Source organism: Topomyia yanbarensis, chromosome 2, assembly GCF_030247195.1.
Source record: "Topomyia yanbarensis strain Yona2022 chromosome 2, ASM3024719v1, whole genome shotgun sequence".
Lineage (NCBI taxonomy): Eukaryota > Metazoa > Arthropoda > Insecta > Diptera > Culicidae > Topomyia > Topomyia yanbarensis.
The window spans coordinates 425,151,852-425,174,129 of NC_080671.1; the positions used below are offsets into that span (position 1 = coordinate 425,151,852).

The 22,278-nt window shown below is 39.8% G+C and overlaps 1 protein-coding gene across 1 annotated transcript; it reads left to right on the forward strand.

The window, feature by feature from the left end:
- The first annotated feature begins 322 nt into the window (after positions 1-322).
- Positions 323-19,465, forward strand: LOC131685299 (cuticle protein 16.5-like). The gene is made up of 2 exons (XM_058968930.1): positions 323-477; positions 18,708-19,465. The coding sequence occupies exons 1-2, from the start codon at positions 466-468 to the stop codon at positions 19,173-19,175; spliced, it is 480 nt and encodes a 159-aa protein (XP_058824913.1). The 5' UTR covers positions 323-465; the 3' UTR covers positions 19,176-19,465.
- The last annotated feature ends 2,813 nt before the right edge of the window (positions 19,466-22,278 follow it).

Below are 22,278 nucleotides of genomic sequence, written 5' to 3' on the forward strand. Positions count from 1 at the left end.
GTGCGGCTTCTGCGTGCACTCGGTTCGTCTATATGGCGGTAATCGTTGATCAAGAAAAAGAATACACAGCTCTCCTTTCGTCTTTCTCGCTGCTGGCATTCCGCATTAGGACATTGCGCTCTAGAACTTGGTGTCTGCCTGATGATGGCCAAGCCAATGATCTAGCTAGGCATTAAAGGCTACGGAGCAGGTACTCCTTCCACTCGGCGGAGATTCGATTCTTGGCCCAGTTCTAAACGAAGCAATGATCTTCATCGAAACTTTCGATGGAGGGTATAAAATAAGACGGATCGCCGGTGGAATGACAGTGCCTATGGTTTAGTCGTTTTTAAAACCCGCATAAATCGGCTGCTGAATTCGATAGTTAAAGTCCAAGCGGTAGACGTTTTGGATTAGTTTAGTGCCGCCATTAAGAGCCTGCTAGCTGTGTGGTTTTTGGTGTAAAATTTAGTCAGTTTCGATACAATGAAATTGTTGGTGAGTGAAAACGAGAAAAAATATTTTACGAGTGGAACCAGAACAGTTTTAGATAGTAAGGGGCTGAAGCTCTCTGTGGCTTTTGGGCGAATATTTCGATTGTTTCATGAAATATCAAAAATCTTCATCAAAGAAATTCGAAACAGTATTTTTGTTGGAGTGAATCTATTAGCAAATCAAATCAGGCTTGCTTGTACCTTCCGCGATGCCATCATCCTCAGCTGTGATTATTCGTGAACTAAACATTATATCGTAACCTTTTACTTTTTTTATTTGTGTAATGTTAAAACAACCAGTTTTAACGTTACACAGTGGTCGGCTTCATTGTTATGGCTAATTGGCTCAATTTTATAGCAATCCATAAATTGAGATTTTTCATAAAAGTAAAAGATTTTTTATGTGGTCAATAATAATAACGGAACAGAGCATTGTAATCTCTCGGTAGATCTGACGACCACTTAATAACTTCTATAGAAATATATTTAGTTATAGATCAATTCAATACAGGTTTGAATTTATTGATCATTTGATCGATTTGAACCTAGTAGCTTTCACAGTTCATTCCGTGATATTTTCAAATTGTTGATTGACTCAAGGCTTAATTACCGATATGTTTAGTAATTCCCCTCAATCTTGTATAACAAAATCTAAGCATCGGGTTCATACTTGAACAACTTCACACGTATTATTGGTGTTGGAAGATAATGTATTTTTCCCAGGTGAACCAATCAGTTTGACTTTATGCCGTTGAGTCGACTTCAACCCGCCCCACAGTGCACCCTGGGCTAGAAAATGAAAATAACAACAGAAAAATGCTAGCATTTTGGGAAATTTTATGAAAGTTGCAATAACTTTTTTTTTATTCATTTCGTTTATTTGATAGGCACTAATGCGTTAGTTTGGTGGTGCCAAATTCTTTTGTTTTTACATTTTGGATATCTTAAAACTAGGAGGTTACAATGTTGAAATATTTTTTTTACAAAAGAAAAGAAAGTTTACAGCTTTCTTAAAACTAGAAATAAGATTCAATATACAAGAGAGGGCCAAAAGATTTTTTTATGAAAAAATTTAAAACAAAGGATTCAGTTTGATATACAAGAGAGGAAGTAATAGTATTTTACGAAATATTTTACAGTTATCTTAAAACTAACAATATAGTACACAAAAGGGGGAACAAATATTTATGAGAAATTTCACAGATATCTTAAAACTAGGGATACAATTATATTTACAAGATCGAGGACAAGAGTTTCAATAAAGAGTAAAAATTATAGCTATCTTAAAACTACACTGAAAAAAATCCAAACGTTAATTCTATTTGCTTCAAACCGCTTAAAATTCATTTGAAGAAGAAATGCTATTGTTATCTCGCGCACACATAACATCTATGTGTCAACTGTATAAACTATGTATGCACACACATAAGTTATATGTGCATATTGTTATAGAATGGGGTTTTATGTGCCTAATAGTTATGGAATGTGAATGTAAGATTAATATTTCTTGTAAATACACACATTAGGTTTATGTGCCAGCAAATAGTGTCTATATGCCTCCGTTAATTGTAAAAATCTATGTGTAAAATCAATAGGCATAACGTTTACTTTCTTTTGAGTGTAGGAATACAGAATACAAATTTGATTTTTTTTAACGAAAACTTATGCTTGGTCATGATATTCAGAGGGTGGCTTATTTCCACATCAGTGTAGCAGCAGTTGTATCAAGGACAGGGGAGAGAAGGCGTATGGTGACAGGGAAAGAAGAGCAAAACTTGCAACTTTCGCTCAAACGGGGGGGGGGGGGGGGGGGGTTGGGGGAGGGGGGTGTATCAGCGAAACAAATTTGCACCTCAGTCTAGTAAGTCGTCGAGTACCGGATTGGCGGATGGTATTCTTCGGACCCGCGGGGAATCCTTCAAAAGTCATCCGACCTCGAGTCGCTCTCGCCTCAGTTTCCTTCTATGCAGGCGTTACATAGTGGCACTCTGGAGCTGATCGGTTCCACAAGGCAGGAGGAAACTCTAAAAACGAGAAATAAAAGAGAGGGGTTAAATTGGGATATTTATCGTTTTTATGAAGGTATAAATAAGGGACATATAGGGGAAATCACGAGTTGCCAGCATATCTCGGACTGGTACATTGGGTGATCTACCTCGGGCCCGAAGGGAATCCTTTAACTGAGACCTGGCGTCACAATACCCGGCGCATACCCAGACAACGTGGTCGATGTCGTCACAAGCGCACAGACTACTTTCCGCAAGCCCAATACGCCGCAAATGCGCATCCATGGTGTAGTGATTGGTCATAAGTCGGGACATTACACGAATAAAATCCCGACCCACATCCATCCCCCTGAACCAAGGCTTCGTTGATACCTTTGGGATATTGGAATGTAGCCATCGTCCAAGTTCACCATTGCTCCATGAGATTTGCCAGTTGTTGAGTGTCCTCTGACGACAAATACTAAAAAATTCGTTGAAGCAGATTGGTCTTTCGTATATGTCACCATTTAATGCGCCCACCTTTGCTAATGAGTCGGCCTTTTCATTGCCCGGGATAGAGCAATGAGAGGGGACCCAAACAAAGGTAATCTGATAAGATTTTTCAGATAACGTACACAAGGACTCCTGTATCTTTCCCAGAAAATACGGGAATTGCTTTTTAGGCTTCACCGCACGAAGAGCCTCGATAGAGCTGAGGCTAGTGATGAAGTAGTGATCTGTGGGCAGAGTCTCGATGAGGCCAAGGGTGTACTGAATTGCAGCTAACTCTGCGACGTAAACTGAAGCAGGATCATTGAGCTTGAATGAAGCGGTGATAGTATTACTGAAGATACCGAAGCCAGTGGACCCATCGAGATTTGATCCGTCAGTGTAAAACATTTTGTCGCAGTCGACTTCTCGGAATTTATTATAAAATATATTGGGGATCACTTGCGGGCATATATGGACCGGGATTCCATGAATCTCTCCCTTGATGGATGTGTCGAAGAATACAGTAGAATCAGAAGTATCTAGGAAACGGACACGGTTGGGATTGTACGAAGAAGGATTGATGCTCTGTGCCATGTAGTCGAAGTATAAGGGCATAAAACGGGTTTGACAATTAAGCTCGACGAGCCTTTCGAAATTTTGAATCACCAACGGGTTCAGAATGTCGCATCGGATGAGCAATCGATGTGAGAGCTCCTAAAATCGATTTTTAGCGGAAGAACGCCCGCCAGCACTTCGAGACTCATCGTATGGGTCGAATGCATGCAACCCAAGGCAATGCGCAAGCAACGATACTGGATTTTCTCCAGTTTGATGAAATGTATGTTCGCAGCTGAGCGGAAACAGAAACACCCGTACTCCATCACCGACAATATCGTTGTTTGGTATAACCTGATCAGGTCTCCTGGGTGGGCACTAGAGTGGGACATGGTTATATGAAAAAAAATAAAATTTCGCTCCGAGTAACTCTTTGGGTCCCATTTATTTTTATTTTTTTATTTATATATAGGTCTTCGACTATTAATCGCACAGACTGGCTTATCAACTAATCCTAATACTAAAAGTACATCTTGCAACATTAAAATCGAAAAAACATGAAACTTGATTAAACACACGACAGCATACATTTAACGGGTTGTTTCGTCCGAATTGCGTACGGCACAACGGTAAACGGAAAAAGTCCACTTGGCGTGTTTGTCTTCTAGGTGCATTGAAATTAAGTTGACCCAAGAGTTGGCTGCTTTCAATGTTCCCGTCCAGGATGTCAAAAATAAGCATTCGTTGATGTTTGATTCTCCTGTCAGCAAGCGTAGGCAGGTGGATTAATGCGCAACGTTGCACATACGGCGGTAAACGAACTGGGTCGGTCCAAGGTAAAAGGCGAAGAGCATACCTGATGAAACATTTCTGCACCCTCTCAATGCTGTTAATGTGGACTCCGTGATAAGGAGCCCAAACAGGAACGGCATACTCCAAGATGCTGCGTACAAGCGAACAATAAAGCGTTTTCAAACTGTACACATTCTGGAACGACTGAGTGTTTCGCCTTAAAAATCCTAACATGCAGAACGCTTTGGCGATAGTAGACGCTACATGCTCGGAGAATGTTAACTTGTTGTCCAAATAAACTCCCAAATCTTTGACGACGAAGTTGCGGTGCACGTTGGCTGACGACATTTTATAGTTAAACATGTTCGGCGATAGGATCCGAGTGAATGTAATAACGCTGCATTTTTCTATATTCACCTCCATTCCATTGATGGTGCACCAATTTAACAAAGCGTCAATGTCTAGCTGAAGTAATTTACAATCCTCCAAAGATTTTATAAGTCGGTAGAATTTCAAATCATCGGCAAACATAGATTTCGGAGATTTCAAAACCGTGCCAAGATCATTTATAAACAAAATGAAGAGCAATGGTCCAAGATGACTGCCTTGTGGCACACCAGAACAGATATCAAAAGGTGTAGAAAGTGTATCACCTAATCGAACAAAAGCGCTTCGTCCTGCAAGATAAGAAGCAATCCAATCTGTTAACCAGTCCGGAAATCCGATGCGTTTAAGCTTCTCGACAGCAAGGCGATGCGGAACACGGTCGAAGGCCTTTGACAAGTCAACATAAATGGAATCAACTTGTTGTCGCTTGTCAAGTTTGTTGATGATGCTGGATACATACGCCATAAGGTTTGTGGTTGTAGATCGTTTACTGACGAAACCATGTTGTTCCTCAACGATAATATGATGCACGGACTGATAAACAATGTCGTATATCAATCGTTCAAATACCTTCGGGAGGCAGCTGAGAATCCCAGCTCCCAGAACAACTCTGCAAATTTTTAGTTCGATCGGTGAAACTATATTTTTGCGCCCACGGTGTAAAGTTTACATGGGATTTCGTATGGGGAAAACGTCTTTTGCAAATAAATTCTTCCAAGAGTCACCCGTTACCTCCTAAAAATAAATGGATATCTGATTTTTATAGGAAATTTTTCATGGAAAAAAAGTCTAGAAGACTGCAAAACAATCTGATGCTTGTGGAAAAAGTTTTTAAGCAAAAACCGATTGATTCCCTGAAGAATGTTGAAAATTTTACTTTTCATAGCATCACTGCTGCTGATGGTCGAATTATATACAAAATTTTTAATTTTCTCTTTTTATATACAAAAGAAGACTCAATTTATCCCTCAAAACTCTTGCGAAGTGGCCAAACAGTATGGGAAAATGATTTAAACATATTAAGAGAATATCAAAACACAATTGCATACAATTGGACAACCAACAACAGTGGTGCTAGAAAAAATGAATATTTCATCAATCGTCAGAGCATCAATTGGTTTCAGCTTAATAACTTTTTTCTTAAGCGTCAGATCGTTTCGTAGCTTTCGAGACTTTGTTTCTGTGTTAAATTTCCTACAAAAGCCACATAACGGTTTATTTTTAGGAAGCAATGGGCGTCTCCTGGAGGAATTATTTTGTGAAAGTTAATTTTCCCATATAAAATCCCATGTAAACTTTGAACAGTGGGCGCAAAAATATAGTTTCAGGGATCAAGCTAAGAATTTGCACAGATGTTCTAGGACCCAAATTGTACCCAAAAAGTTGCTCGGAGCTGGAATCTATTTTTTGTCCCACCCTAGTGGGCTCCCCACCATGTACCAGTTATTGTTCGGAGAAAATTGATCCTTTGTTGGCATTTCTGTTTCAGATACCTAATGTGACATCCCCAGGTACCTTTAGAGTCGAACCAGACCCCGAGATATTTGAATGTGAAGACCTGATTGATCGTTTCACCCATTAATAGAAGCTGGAGTTGCGCCGGCTCGCGCTGCCTAGAAAAAACAACCAACTCAGTTTTCTCCGTGGAGAACTCGATACCCAGTTGAAGAGCCCAAGCAGACAAATTGTCCTAGGTATCTTGTAATGGTCTTTGCAAGTCGGCAGCTTTGGGCCCTGTAACAGAGACCACCCCGTCGTCTGCAAGTTGCCTTAGCGTGCATGAATTGGCAAGACAATCGTCAATGTCATTCACGTAGAAATTGTAGAGCAGAGGACTTAGACATGAGCCCTGGGGAAGACCCATGTAGCTAAATCGCGATGTTGTTAAATCGCCATGCGAAAAGTGCATGTGCTTTTCAGACAACAGGTTTAGCAAAAAGTTATTTAAAATTGGTGAAAGACCATGCTGGTGCAGCTTCTCTGACAGAATGTTGATAGAAACTGAGTCAAAAGCCCCCTTAATATCCAAGAAGGCTGATGCCATCTGCTCTTTGTTAGCATAGGCCATTTGGATTTCTGTAGAAAGCAACGCAAGGAAATCGTTTGTCCCTTTGCCTTTGCGGAAGCCAAATTGTGTATCTGACTGTAAGCCATTTGCTTCAACCCAATTGTCGAGGCGAAACAAGATCATTTTCTCGAACAACTTCCTAATACAGGACAGCATTGCAATCGGCCGATACGAGTTGTGGTCGGAGGCTGGTTTTCCTGGTTTTTGGATGGCGATGACCTTCACTTGCCTCCATTCATAAGGGACAATGTAACCCTCAAGAAACTTGTTAAATAAATTCAACAGGCGCCTTTTTGCAGTGTCAGGCAGATTCTTCAGCAAGTTGAATTTGATTCTGTCTAACCCTGGGGCGTTATTGTTGCATGATAAGAGAGCAAGTGAGAACTCCACCATCGAAAACGGTGTTTCGTTCGCGGTATCGTGAGGAGACGCGGCGCGGTACGTTTTCTGTACCGGGACAGAGTCCGGACAGATCTTCTTGGCGAAAGCGTTTGAATATTCCACGTTCTCGTTGGTACTGTTTCGGTTACGCATACGTCGAGCCGTACCCCAAAGAGTGCTCATCGCTGTTTCTCTCGTTAACCCGTCGACGAACCGGCGCCAATAACTGCGTTTTTTGGCTTTCATTAAACTCTTCATTCGCCTTTGTAGCGACGCGTACTGTTGATAGCTAGCGGGTAACCCGTCTTCCCGGAAGGCCTTATATGCAGTGGACTTCTCCGCGTACAGCTCTGAGCACTCTTTATCCCACCACAGGGTGGGAGACCGTCCATGGGTATTCGCGCTGGTACTGGTTTAGCCTGAGCTTGATTCGCACTGTCGAGAATCAAGCCAGCCAAAAACCTGTACTCTTCCTCCGGAGGAAGCTCTTGGGTGTATTCGATTTTAACGGATGTCGCGGTCGCGTAACTCTTCCAAACAATGTTCCGTGTGAGGTCATATGAGACATTGATTGTTTCCGATGGTCTTGAACCGTTAGCAATTGAAATTACGATAGGGAAATGATCGCGATCGTGGGGATCAGGGATCACCTTCCACATGCAATCTAACTGTAGCGATGTCGAGCATAGTGATAAATCCAACGCGCTCGCGCGTGCTGGTGGTATAGGAATCCGCGTCATTTCTCCCGTGTTTAAGATGGTCATGTTGAAATTGTCGCAAAGATCTTGGATTAATGTTGATCTATTATCATCGTGAAGACAACCCTATACCGTACCGTGCGAGTTAAAGTCTCCCAGAACTAGCCGCGGTGCCGGGAAGGAATCGGTGATATTACAAAGTGTTCGGTGCCCTACCGAGGCTCTAGGAGGAATGTAAATGGAAGCAATGCAAAGGTCTTTGCCTTTGATTAGAACTTGACAAGCGACAATTTCAATGCCTGGTGTCGAAGTGAGGTTAATTCGATTGAAAAAAGGGAACACTTGGGGTTTTTGGTGTCCCTGGAAGTGGTGGATACTCCTTGTTAGAAATAAAATTTCCAAGCAAATTGCTTCGGCTTTAGTGCATCTCTTCCGTTGGATTTATTGATTGTAACTGGCGCACTCTGAGGGGACGACACCTTGGCACCATTACGAGGCAATCTAGGGGAGGCTAGATTTCTCCTCTTCCTGGATTCCCCTGGGTTAACCAAAGATGTTCCCTCTTGTGGGTCGTCAGATTCTTGCTCAACGCCAGCCAAAAGAGCAAAGGAATTTTCGGAAGGGACAGATGGCGAAGTATTCTGAAGAATTTCTGCATAAGAGCGCTTCGAGCGTTCCTTAAGGGGGGGCGGGGCATGATTTAAGATCATGCGGAAGGCCCCCGCAGTAAATACACTTTTCAGTTTCTCCACCGCAAGCGTCATCCTCATGTTCTCCCTCGCATTTACCGCACTTTTTCTTATTGCCACAATAGGTGGCTGTGTGGCCCAGCTGCTTGCAATTGCTGCAGTTCATTATCCGCGGTACAAACAGGCGAACACGTAGACGAAACTTATCCAGGAGGACATAGTTGGGGAGGGAAGACCCGAAGAAAGTCACTCGAATCGAGTCTGACAATGAATAAGTTGTCTTATAATTCTCCGTTTTTGCTGAATACAATTTCTTGCATTCCAGAATCCTCACATGTTGAAGTGAGGGGACCTCAAATCAACCAACTCCATACTTCAACACGTCTTCGCACTTCAAACCCGGTTCGGCGACGACCCCGTCAATCTCCACTGCCAAACAAGGTGTATACGCCTTAAATTGCTTTGTAAAACGCTCGCTGCGAGCAATCTGGTTTGCCTGGTCGAGGTCATTCACTAAAATGCGTATCTTATTAGCTCTAACACGTGTTATCTGAGCTACGGCCGGGCAGTAAGCTCCCGTGAGATCTCTAAAATATTAAGAAATTTCGTGATGGGCCGGAAATAAACCACCCAGGGTCCATTTGAACTGGGTGGGTATGTTTTAATACGAAGAGGATTGTGAGAATCAGGGGAGGGAGTAATTTCGGGTTTATCCGGTAAATCCATGGGAACATCATTTCCATCCAATGTTACTTCGCCCTCGGCCATTTAGGCACGAGGATAGCACGTGGTGTAATCGAGAGATGAAACTTATATTCAGGGGAAAGGGATCTAAGAAGTAGCGACAGATCGGGGGAAAGGGAAATGAGAAAAAAAAGATACTTTGCTTATATAGCGGCTTGTCCGGTTATTGAACTATTCACTTCACCAACCTAGGCACCGGCGAACAAAGCCTGCCTCAAACAATGACTGACCTTCACAATGTATATATATATATATATATATATATATATATATATATATATATATATATATATATATATATATATATATATATATATATATATATATATATATATATATATATATATATATATATATATATATATATATATATATATATATATATATATATATATATATATATATATATATATATATATATATATATATATATATATATATATATATATATATATATATATATATATATATATATATATATATATATATATTTACTCTATGCACAGCACAAGAAAACGATCTGCTTTGATCGAGAGCTCAGACGATTGTGACAAAATATAGTTGAATGCATTCCAAACACGTTTGGAGGCAATTTTGCCGCGATTGTGAGTTCCGGTGAATCCGGAATATGATCCCAGAGGGTCAATTTTACCAAATTGCAAATCTTCTTTTACAAGATGGTTGAATGCCTTAAACTCAAGTGTGGAGAATATTTGGCCGCGATGGTCACTTCAGGTGAATCCATATCCATGGAACCATATTCCCATCGGGTCACTTTTACCAAATTTCAACTCTTCAACATGCGGTAAATCAAAAACATTTACTGATTTTCGCAAGATGGTTGAATGCCTTCAACACAAGTGTGAAGGACATTTGGCCACAACGGTTAGTTTCGGTGAATCGTGAATATGGCTCTAGAGCGACACTTTTATAACATCGCAAACCTTCATCATGCGACGTATCAAAAAACATCTACTGAGCTTCATAAAATAGTTGCAAGCATTCAAAATAAATTTGGAGGCCATTTGACCACGAAGGCCAGTACCGGTGAATCCGGAATATGGACCCAAAGGGTACCTATTATCAAATCACAAACTCTATAATGCGACATGTCAAGCCACATGGGGAGTATGCATAATTTTTACAAATGAAGCAGTCGTTGGCAGTACCGTCTTTACGCATGGGCACATTGGGCCAGGGCCAGGGGCCCCGGGATTTTAGGGGCCTCAGCTTAGGATGAATTCAAAATCATTTTGAAGGCTTTGTTCCAAGAAATAGCAGCACTCTATTGTTTACTCTTTAGCGTGTGGGTAACAATGGATCAGTTGCTTGAATTCGCACATTGCGCATTATCCCACGTCGTCGCTGTTGTGCTATCTTATGACAATCGCCATTTTGGGGTAAACTGAGTTAGATATGCCACATTACTTGTCTAAAAAATATCTACAAAGTGGCGTTTACAGAATTTTGACATTCTGCTTAGTTACTGAGATATAGCGAGAAACGTCCTGAGAAATTTTTAATTTTTTGCTTCAAATGACTTTGTCTGGGGATTGGCTCAAGCTATCTTGATGTATAAGGAGTTTTTATATGTAAAACTATCTGAGAAACACAATGCCATAATTATTTTCAAAACAAACATCCCAGAATCGTGCGAAAAATGCAATTTAAGTTTTAAAACGGAAATATGGCATATTTGGCAACACTGTAAACAAAAATAAATATTTGTTCTAGATTCCCTGACTCATTTCCTTCAAAACGCATCTCGTCAATTGTTTATAGACCAAATGAAGCCAAAGATATGAATAAAAGTTAATAATTGATGATTTTTTTCTTTGGAAAATTTTCCATGCACCATTATGACACGCCATACAAATTTTGTCATCAATACACACCTAAGACACGTGCGAGTGCGACTTTTGTTTACATTTATAGTAAAAACTAGCAACATAGTCATTTGATCTTCGTAGTATTTGAGAGATTAATACAGAATAGGTAGAAGCATCAATTGTATTCTTTGAATTGTTTGTGCCATTTATAAGTTTCAAGATACTCAATCTCAAACTTTAAAAATCGTTTTTCTCGAAATGTGCAAAATGGCGCTTGTCATAAGATAGCACAACAGCGACGATGTGACGTTTAAAGAACATCAGACAATCATGTGTAGGAAACGAGGCACTGCATGATCAGGACATTTCAATTCAAACTTCAATTCATTTTGAGCAAAAACAATGAAATGTTTTGTACAACTCGTATAGAAAGTTCGAGAGGCACCAAACTGGAGCGGCAACCAACAAGGTGGCAAAGTTTGTACAATGAAGCTGTTAAGAAAGTGCAAGAAGAAGATGTCGAAATTCGGTACACAATCCAAGTTTGGCAAGCGATCCGCGCGTTTGGAAAATTTTCACTTCTTCATCACATCAGGGATTGTGAATGAGCAAATCTACATGAAAACCTCTAAAAATGACTCCTGGACTTCTCGAGGTCTCACGATACTTTCGCGGCATTTTCCATTATGCTGTCGTAGCCTGGTACAGAGCCAATTATGTTATTTTTGTGCGACACTCCGCCTTATCGAAAATATTTTAGGACGTCAGAATCAGGAATCAGAATAGACTGGCTTAAATTGAACGTATACCGTAGATAGCCGAGGATTTCTGCATCACGGCAGCGTGCATTAGATGTGTTTCCTATTCAGAATATTTTACATGATGGTATTGAAATGAATTTTTTTAGCTTAAATTTTTATTCGTTTATTTACATTTTGTATAATATTGCAGTCTAATTGATATAGCGTTTGCTTTACATCTTTGATGAGCTTCGTTGGTAGATGGTTTCTGTTATTTATGCATAAACTGCTAATAGTGGTGGTAGTGAATTATTGAAATGAATTGCGTTGCTCAAATTCAGTGGCGTAGCCAAGGGGGGGTTTTGGGGGTTAAAACCCCCTCCAAATCAAAATATTTGAATTGAGAAAAAAAACTTTAATGCTGACTAGTTTATTAAATATTCAAATGATAATTTGGAAGTTTATTAGCTATTCATTACATTGAGAACCTAATGTTTTAAACGTTATGGGGACTTTTTGTAACTTGTGAGAATGGGTAACTAATATTTTAGTGAGGATCCTATAGTTGATAAATCATGTAAATATAAAGCAAAATAGCTCAATGAAAACGCCTACATAGAAACTGATGAAAAATGGCGTTTTACGCTTGTCTCTAGCAGGTCAGAGCCGGTTTTTATGTGCATTTGATTTTTTTGGGTTATCATTAATTTAAAGTGCCACTAGCTAAGATTGGTAATAAAAAAAATTGAAAATTTTTCGCGATTTTCGCTATTTATGATGTACATTTGGGTATCGAATTGAATGGCGCCAAGATTCCATAATTTGGAAACCATCAGCTTTTGGAAGTTTAGCATTTAGCAGCATAATTTTGTTGATTAATTTTTCCAGTTGGATGCATTACTAATTCCAATTAAATTTAGTTCGAGACTTAGAGTCTTCAGCAAAGTTTTCAAGAATGTTATTGCAAATAGCTTGGTTGAAGATATGAATGCAACCCGTATTTGTGCATTATAGGCCATATTGCACTACGAATTCCCTTACTAACGGTTATAGGCGGCAACAAAGAATTTGGGAGAACACCTTGTAGATGACGTTTACTATCCTAGCACAGAGAATAGACGTCCATCTTCAGCATTCAACTTGTGTAAAATCTCTAACGGTTTCGAAGGTAGTTGGGATATCCTAACCAGGTACGCTACTGTCGTCACGTTTTTTGTGGCTGAGTTCGACAGAATTGACAGCGGTTATTCGTCTACCCAGTCAAACTAGTCCGGAACCGGTTCGGACTTCCAGCAAGAATTCCAGCTCAAATGCATCAACCGATAGATTCGGAATCGGTTGTTTTCTTTGTGCAACTTTCTTTCCATACTGAATCCATTCAGGATTTCGAATCGGTCCCGGAATGGGTTTGACGGATAGTTGGGATAGGTTGGTGTGGCGGCGCTAGTGTTTATCGTATATTAATTCAAATGTTTACACATGTTTTGCCTTTCTCAATAGAAAGGTATTGCAATTGCTCTGAAAACCGACTTTTTAACGGAGGCCCGGACGGCCGAGTGACATATACCATTCGATTCAGTTCGTCGAGTTCGGCAAATGTCTGTGTGTGTATGTATGTGTGTGTATGTGTGTGTGTATGTGCGTCTGTGTGTGTGTGTACGCGAACACAATCTCACTCACTTTTCTCAGAGATGGATGAACCGATTTTTACAAACTTAGTCCCAAATGAAAGGTGCAACGTTCCCATAGGCTGCTATTTAATTTCTACTTTTTGGGACTTTGCCGATTTCGCTCCTTTTTGCCTTTCTGATATAGAAAGGTTATGCAATCACTCTGAAAAACGTCAACCTAATCCCGGCCCGAAGGGCCGAGAGTCATATCCCATTCGACTCAGTTCGTCGAGATCGGAAAAAGTCTGTATGTGTGTGTGTCTATGTGTGTATGTATGTGCGTATGTGTCAAATAATGTCACTCATTTTTTTCAGAGATGGCTGGACCGATTTGCCCAAACTTAGTCTCAAATGAATGGTGCAACCTTCCCATCGGCTGCTATTGAATTTTGGATCGGTCGGAATTCTGGTTCCGGAATTACGGATTTCAGAGTGCGGCCACACAGAAATTTCTCATATAAACTATAGGAAAAATTAAAAATAGTATTTTTATTTTTGATGCTAAATGTGTTCAAGGTGCATAAAACGTCGAGATTTGATGCAAACTCGAAAAAAAATTTGACGACGATTCACTTTTTTGGATTTTGGCATATTTTTGCCTTTCTCATATAGAAAGGTTATGCAATCACTCTGAAAAACGTCAACCTAATTTTTTTTGACTTGCATAAGGTTTCTGGATTTTAACAGGAGCGTAGTTGATGGTTTAAGGAGAGGGGTTACACCCCCCTCTACTGTTCACTCCCCTCCCTTAAAAATATCCTTAAATCACCCCTCAGACCACCACCCCATCCAGCCCTCATACCCCTCCCTTTGAATCCCATCATCTTGTGTATAAGTGCAAAGTGTACTAAGAATGTAATGGACATTTCCACAATTATGTTGTACATAAAAAGCCTCCGTGCCATAGTTTAGAGAAATGAGAAAGGCACAATTGCACCGTTAGGTGGATTAAAACAGGTTTTTTTAATATTTTTGTTCGATCATGGATGTCTGTTCTCTGTGGTCCTAGTATGCAAAAGTGACTTCAACACCATTTTGGTCAAATTTAACTTTTTCGTATTTTTAAGTTCACTACGAAAATTCGCATCTATCAGTGCAAACGACTTCAAATAAAAATTAAAAATAACCTGTTGAAATGCGAAAAGCAAAGTGGCGAAAGCATGCTTTTACCCGCACCATGCAAGATTTGAAAATTGATTTCCTGAAAATATACTCGATGGCATTTGCGTCACCTTTACATACAAGGGCAGTTCAGTAATGTGATTAATCGGTAATTAATTGCAAAGATCCCGCTTAACACAATTTTTATAGATGGGACATACTACTCCCTACATCCTATGCTTCGGGAAAATCTCATCCTTCCAGATCTTCAAAAGCATCCAGTGGAGTGCTCTAGCCAATTCCTCTACTCTGTGTATGAGTAGCTCACATGACAGTTGATCATTGCCGGCGAATCTGTCCTCGACTGCGCGCGTCTCCAAGCTGATTCTTGAAATACTCTTGTCGTCCACTGCTTCGCTATTTAGGTGTTCGTCGTAATATACTTATCAATCGTGAGACTTTCTGCACATTATTTATAAGGTGTACAGACTACCCTGTGCGATAATCGGTTTATACGATGCCCCCGGCCTATCAAGATGTTTATGTCACCGATGACCAGCTTAACATTCCACCATAGGCAGCTATCACAGACATGCTCCAGCTGCGCATAAAATGCATCTTTCTCGGCTTCGTGAGGTCAGTGCACATTGATAATGCTCTAGTCCAAGAAATGGCCTTTGATCCACACTACACACATCCTTTCGCTGATCGCCTGCCACTCGATCACGCGTTGGCGCATTTTGCCCAGCTCTTGTGCCGTCGCTCGATCGCCGCATTTCCATACCTTCTGCACCGTCTATCAAAGCTCCTCCAATGCTACGGTTTCGAAGTTGCGAGTTTTCAGCTCATCCTTTTCTGCTTGATTGTTAGTAAAGTGGTGTTTTAGGGCCACTCGTTGAACTTGACCTAACCTGTCTCATAGTCCACCACTCAACATAACTGACACCTGTGACAGGTATTTAGTTATAGGTTATAGCGCCCATGCCCGCTCACACCATCCCATTTCGCTATTACTGCAGAACACGGTAGAATCCAGTCGATCGCGGCCTACAGAATAAATGTCATCAATAGACCCGCCAACATTTTTGAAAAATCTAAGATTTTCATCAAAACCCCCTCCAAACCAAATTTCTGACTACGCCACTGCTCAAATTAATAGGTTCGAGTAATTTCGATGTTTCGCTATGTTTATTTGTTTGCATAACAATGAAGGTGTCGAAAAAATGTCAACACGTTTATTGTTATGCAAGCAAATTTTTGTACACACAAAAAAAATGAAATTTAAACGACATGTAAATCAATACGAATGTAAACGTACACAGATTGAATCAAAAATTTGATTGAAAATTACGTTAAAAGCAATTGGAGCATCAAACAGCATACAATTTTACACTTTCATTCGTGTAATATTACATGTCATTCATTTTATAGCAGTATTCGAGTAAAAATACATTGAAGTGCATTGGTTTTCCGTTTAAAGAAACTGTAATTTTCAATCTACGTGTAAAATTATAATAAAACTCGTTGAAGAAAGCACGACAAGCGGTGTGTATTTGTGGTGGAACCTAATTTTACATTTATATTCATGCTCCAAATATGTGCATGAAAATAAACTTAAAATTACAAAATATTATTTTCTGTGTACTTTCGAAAGGTGAAAAGGCTAATTATTGCTATTATTATTTTTCCCTTCGGTCTCTTTGTGCACTGCCTATCACCGACACCAGAAAGGCGACTCTACCATCAAAACCCTAGACATGCTGCTTAACTACCGGTGCCGCCGTTGAGATACTAATTTGTTGAATATGAAAATGATAATATTACTTATAATGTACTTGTTTGATATCTTCGCTTCTCCGAACCGTTCATTATAAAAGAAGGCACAAAACTTCTGTCAGAATATATAACAAAAATCTACCAACAATTTGTGCATGAAAAGATACTATTTCAAAAAATCGTTCTCTTTCTGCAGTGAAAATGCAAATATCTAAAATGAATGAACCTGGAATCGCGCACTTTGATTCAACATAATATTGTTTATTTCAATGGCTTCAATATTCAATATTGTTGTCTGTAAATGTAGTTGAATTATGATTGAAGCAAATGCGGCTTTTTTAAAGCTGGCAATTGACTATTTCCAGCTGCATCATATCAGGAACTGTAAGAAATTGAGAACAACATTGAACGAATCAATGTACGTTTTGTAAATCACGTAGTCGTCATCTATTAACAAGTTAAAGTTTTTTGGCATATTGCTAAACATTTTTCCTAGATTTTCATAGTGTAAGGATTGAATTAATCGTCGACATTGTAGTCTTGACGTTTTACCCACCTTACTCCATGATATTTACGATGCCACAGTTATATTTATCTTAAATTTTTTATCCATATATTTTGATTGTTACAGTATTTTTAATACTTTCACATCGTTGAATGATTTGGCTTCAGTTTGAAAAATAAATCTCAAGGTGACATAGATTGTTCCCTGATGCTGGGGATCATTTTTTGATCATCCTACTCTACAGCAGTTAATACCTGTTCAATTATAGGTTCAATTCGATTGTGCCCAGGGACCCCGAGTGGTCTTGGGACGGCCCTGGTTCCAGCTGTAGAGATGCGTTAACAACTATGTATTTTGATTTCGCAAAAGCATTCGACAAGGTGCCTCGCAACATTACTGTTTTGAAACTGGAGCTACTAGGTTTTTCGCCGATCGGTGTGCCGGTGGAAGTCACCTAGGGCCTCTGTTCTTTCTTTTATTCATGAACGACCTCTGCACCCGCATCAAATCTGTAAAACCACTGTATGGTGATAATCTGATAATCTTTTGTAAAATTGCCTCAGTACTTGACTCTGCTATGCTCCAAGACGATATAGTCAATGTAGAGGAATGGTGCTTGCTGAACGGCTTGCAGATCAACGTCGATAAATGTAAGGTGATAAGTTTCGACGCTCTAAGGCGTTGCGAATATTCCATTAAAGCTTGTGTAATGCAGAGGGAGGAATATATCCGTGATTTGGGAGTATTATTTGACAGAAAACTTCGTTTCGCCGACCACATCACCACAACAACGGCGAAGACTTATGCAACATTGCGTTTTCGAAAACGGAACACAGTCGATTTTGTAGATTTCTACGCACTGAAGTCTTTAGTATGGGTGTCATACAACGCCGTTCAAAGTAACTGGCTGAAGTGCGTTCAGAGAAGTTTTGTACGATTTGCTCTCAGAAAATTGCCTTGAAACGACCCTATCCGTCTTCCGTCGTATAATAATAGATGCGTGTTGCTAGATATGCCAACGCTGGAGTCTCGCCGCACTTTCTCGCAAAGAATGTACATTTTCGATATGGTGTCGGACAGTATTGACTAGCCCGACATTCTTTCAAGGATTAATTTGTTTGTTCCTTCTCGTGGTATAAGGAACAGAAGTTGTAACAAATTCAACGAAGCTGCTTTAGTTTATGACTTCCATACCACTAAATCTAGTTATAAGTTAGCAATTAGACATTTTCAACATTGACACTAGAAATAGCATTAAGTATAATCTGTACGGTATATACCGAAGATGTACATAATAATAAATAATAATATATTTGTTTTAACCTAATGAACAATTGCACCGAAAGCACTCAGACGATTGGTCGAAAATGTGCATTTTTATCACACTTCGAAGTGGTGTGCACAATTGTGTGACAGTCCAATTTGGTGTAAGATTGGCAATATTTGCGAACATATTTTTAGTTTCCATTTTACATCTATTTCGGAGTTGTTCTCTCGAAGAAATTTTTTTTTGGTTATTTGGTCCGTCTTTAGAAGTCTGCATAATATTTTTAATCCCTTCCCGAAGGAGAGCCCTGGCTACGGGCCTGGAAAGACACATTAATTAACTTTCGAAGCCATTCCGGAGCATAATAATAATTTTGTGTTAGTTTCTCAATTTCTGATAGAACTATTCTATAACTATAAAATTCGATAGCAGCATTTATTTAGAAACAAATGAGTTGGTTGGGAAACCCGCAGCGGTTTTTCGTCAATACTCCCATTTCAACCATATATTTATCAAAACAATTTCTAATGAAAACCCCTTTCTCCTATCATTCAGATTACCTTCTTCGCCTGCATCGCGCTGACATGTGCCGCTCCCGAATTCTACGGTAGCCATGGGTATGCTAGCCACGGGTACGCCGATCACGGCTTTGCCGACCACGGCTATGCCGACCATGGTTACTCGTATGCTTACGCTCCAGCTGCTCCAGTGGTGAAATATGCCGCTGCCCCTGCTCCGGTGGTACAGGTGGTGCACGCTGCTCCGGCCATCCACGCAGTAGCAGCACCGGCACCGACCATCGTCAAGGCAGCAGTCCCAGCGGCAACAAGCTACGCAACCATCCATCAGGTGCACGCCCCAGTAGTACACGCTGCTCCGGCCGTTGTCAAGTATGCCGCACCCGCACCGGTTGTCTCGTACGTGCAGGCTCCGGCTCCGGTGGTGAAGTATGCTGCCGCTCCTGCCTACGTGCATGCTGCTCCCGCACCGTACGTCAAGTACGGAGGATTCCACGGGTGGTAGTGACCGTACCGTGACTTGTGGAGGCTGCTGCTAAACATATCATAATGAAAGAGACCACTTACCACAGAACCGCCAGTGCTCAAACTACAGATCCTTCGCTATTTTAGTGTAACAGTAGGGTAGAAGAAATGGGACTGTAAACCACTTTACTCTCATTGTTTATTGTTATTATTCATACAGTTTGACAAGCTATCTCGAGTCGGAAGAAGTATAACTGTCGTCGACTATGTGATTTGTTGCTGAAGAGAAATGTTCTGCTGGAAGAAATAAAATGCATAGTCAAACGAAAATCTTGTTTGTGTTTTCTGCGTCCTGAAAAAATGTCATATAGGGAAATTTAAAGATGCTGAATATCTGTATAATGACTCGACATCTCAATCTTTTGTTTAGCGGTGTTATTCCAAGCGTACACTAGAACAGTCAATGATGTCGTTCATGCAGGATTCCTAGAGATTTTTCCAGCTTTAAGAGCTGTTGGCAGGTTTCGTGCTCGATTGGAATGACACTGACATATAAATGGTAAACAAATTGAGATTTTATTCATAAATTCAACGTTATTACTCTTGCCGAAGTAAAACTAGTGAAATTAGCAACCGAAGAAAATAACAACTGGCATCACGGTCTATCGTAAAAGCCTTGTATTTTCCCTTATGTCATGTTTGTTTGGTTGCGCTTTTTGACAGATCGTTTTCTCGCCTAAAAGAAATCTAAGCAAGCCGGTGTAAACGGATTTAGGCAAGAAATTTTTAAAATAAATTAGCTCGATGCGGAGTCAAAATTAAACACAAGTTATATGTTTTAAAATTTATTAATAGTAAACATACATATATTTTATCCTAATACTTTTTGCATATTTTTTGTTTTTGTACACTTATATCAACTTTTAATTTAATTTCTTCTGCTAATATTCGTATTTAATTGTATTACTTTTTCATAAAATAGAAAATATCGTTCAATCACATTTACTTTTGTTTACATTTATCATTTGTTATAATTGAACTTTATCTGGCCTTGTTAATCAGGAATGTGTAGTATACTTACTACAGAATAATGTGACAAAATTGTCCTTAATTGTACTATATTCGTTTATACAAGATATTGCGAGAGGTAGAAAACTGTTTCGTAACAGGTTTGCTCGCGATTTTACATTGTTCACTTGCTGACATAATTTCGTAGTAAGTTTTTTGTTCCAACTCACACCATTAACATTCTTCTCCTATATGAGTAAAATGCTTACATTGACTACATACTTGACTGATCGAAAGAGTTATTTAAACTAGCTCTTTCCTAGTATTGTGAATAATTCATATACATTTTTTATTAACACTGGTTCATTTTTAAGCTCATGTTGGAACACTTTACAGCTTTCCGGGAATTTTTCAAATCCACCGCCTAGCTGAAATATTGCTCCGTCGGAAAGTGGGCTCTTTCTTTCCGCGAAATTTCCTGGCTGGCAGGGGGGTGGTGCGACAGTTAAGCCAATTAGCGCGAGTTTCTGCAGTTTACAAAACAGACATATCGTATTGTGTTATCTGCACTATCGATCACTGGAACAGAAATATGATGTTAGTTAACTGGATGAAAAATAGGACGCAGCAGTTATATTTACTGTATCATCAGGTGGAATGATGGATGGCTCGCAGTGCCCCATAGATAAATAAAATTTATTTATCGAGCGCATAAACAGATTTTGTATTTCTACTTTTTCATATAATGTCCCTCCAATTTAAACCATCAATGCCAACGCAACTCAACGTTACAGGCCATTTCCAACCAGCAAAGGCATTGGTCAAGATAATCAGTGTGCTTTATGTTTCTGCCCGTGCCAGCGCAAAGCGAACGACAAAACAGTTACTTTTACCTTGAGTGTATTGTCCGGAGAACAAAGGAAAGCGATACCTTTATTCTGGCCGTTGTGATCCATCAATATGACTGAGTTTGGACAACAGAACGTGCTGCTTCTGCCTAATACGGTGGCATTTGACGTCTGGTCTTTTCGTCTAAGACCGAGGGTTTGTAATGTAGAATATTTGCTGAATGTGAAAAAGTGGCGTAGGCTTATGAAAGTCACATTTATACAGTTAGGCCATATCAGACATTTAGTGCTGATGGCATTCAACAAATTGGTCCAGGCGAAAAGATTCATTTCGCAAAACAAGCTGAAACGTGTGCTCGACTGTGACAACGCTGAAATCAAGATCGCCATGTATATGGGCTATGAAATAATAGAGATTCGGCTACATAATCTGGCGTTACTTACTGCAAAGTGATCAATAAAAGATATATGTCGTATTTCGGGGAAGCGAAATCCATTATTGAGCATACATTAACTTCTTTCCAGGTATTTCAAATTGTATGTTTGTGATGCGAATATTTGTGGCTGCCATTTAGGCAATAATGACAATAACAAAAGTTCCTCAAACTTTACCGAAAGTTACGAAAACATTTCGGAAAAGTGGTATGAGAATTTAAATGTAACTAACTCTCGTTGTATTGAACGGAATAACCAATCGTTTGTATTGTTACACTAATCGTATGTTGATTTTCATTCTTCTTTGCTTTGTCGCTGTTTATAGTGAGTTCAACCTCTCGCTTTTTCCAGGCACAAACGCTTTTTCCATTGCTCTGTATTAGACTTCAATGATGTCATCCACGTAGCCAAGCATGTTCGATAACGTTTTAATAGTTCCATAACTCGGCACATCAGATGTTTGTATCGCACCGTCGAGGGCTATGTTGAACAATAAGTTAGAAAATTCATCGACCTGCTTTGGTCTATCTAACGCCACAAACGAGATGGATGCGACTCTGTCTGTTCTGAAGCTTGATTTCAATTCATTTCGTCTATCACTTAATTAGCTCAATCAGTCTTGTCGGAACGGCATCTCTAAGCCTTTTTTGTCCCCGTTAGTTTAGTTTCACTGAATCGTACGCTGACATAAAATCTATCAATATATGATGAGTTCGTAAGCTGTTTTGCCGAAATTTTTCCAGGGTTTGTCGTAGAGTTAACACCTGGTCCGTAGTTGACCGTCCTTTTAGAAACCCGCATTCAGCAGCAACGGGCGTAGTCTACGAAACAGAACATGGGAGAGTACCTTTT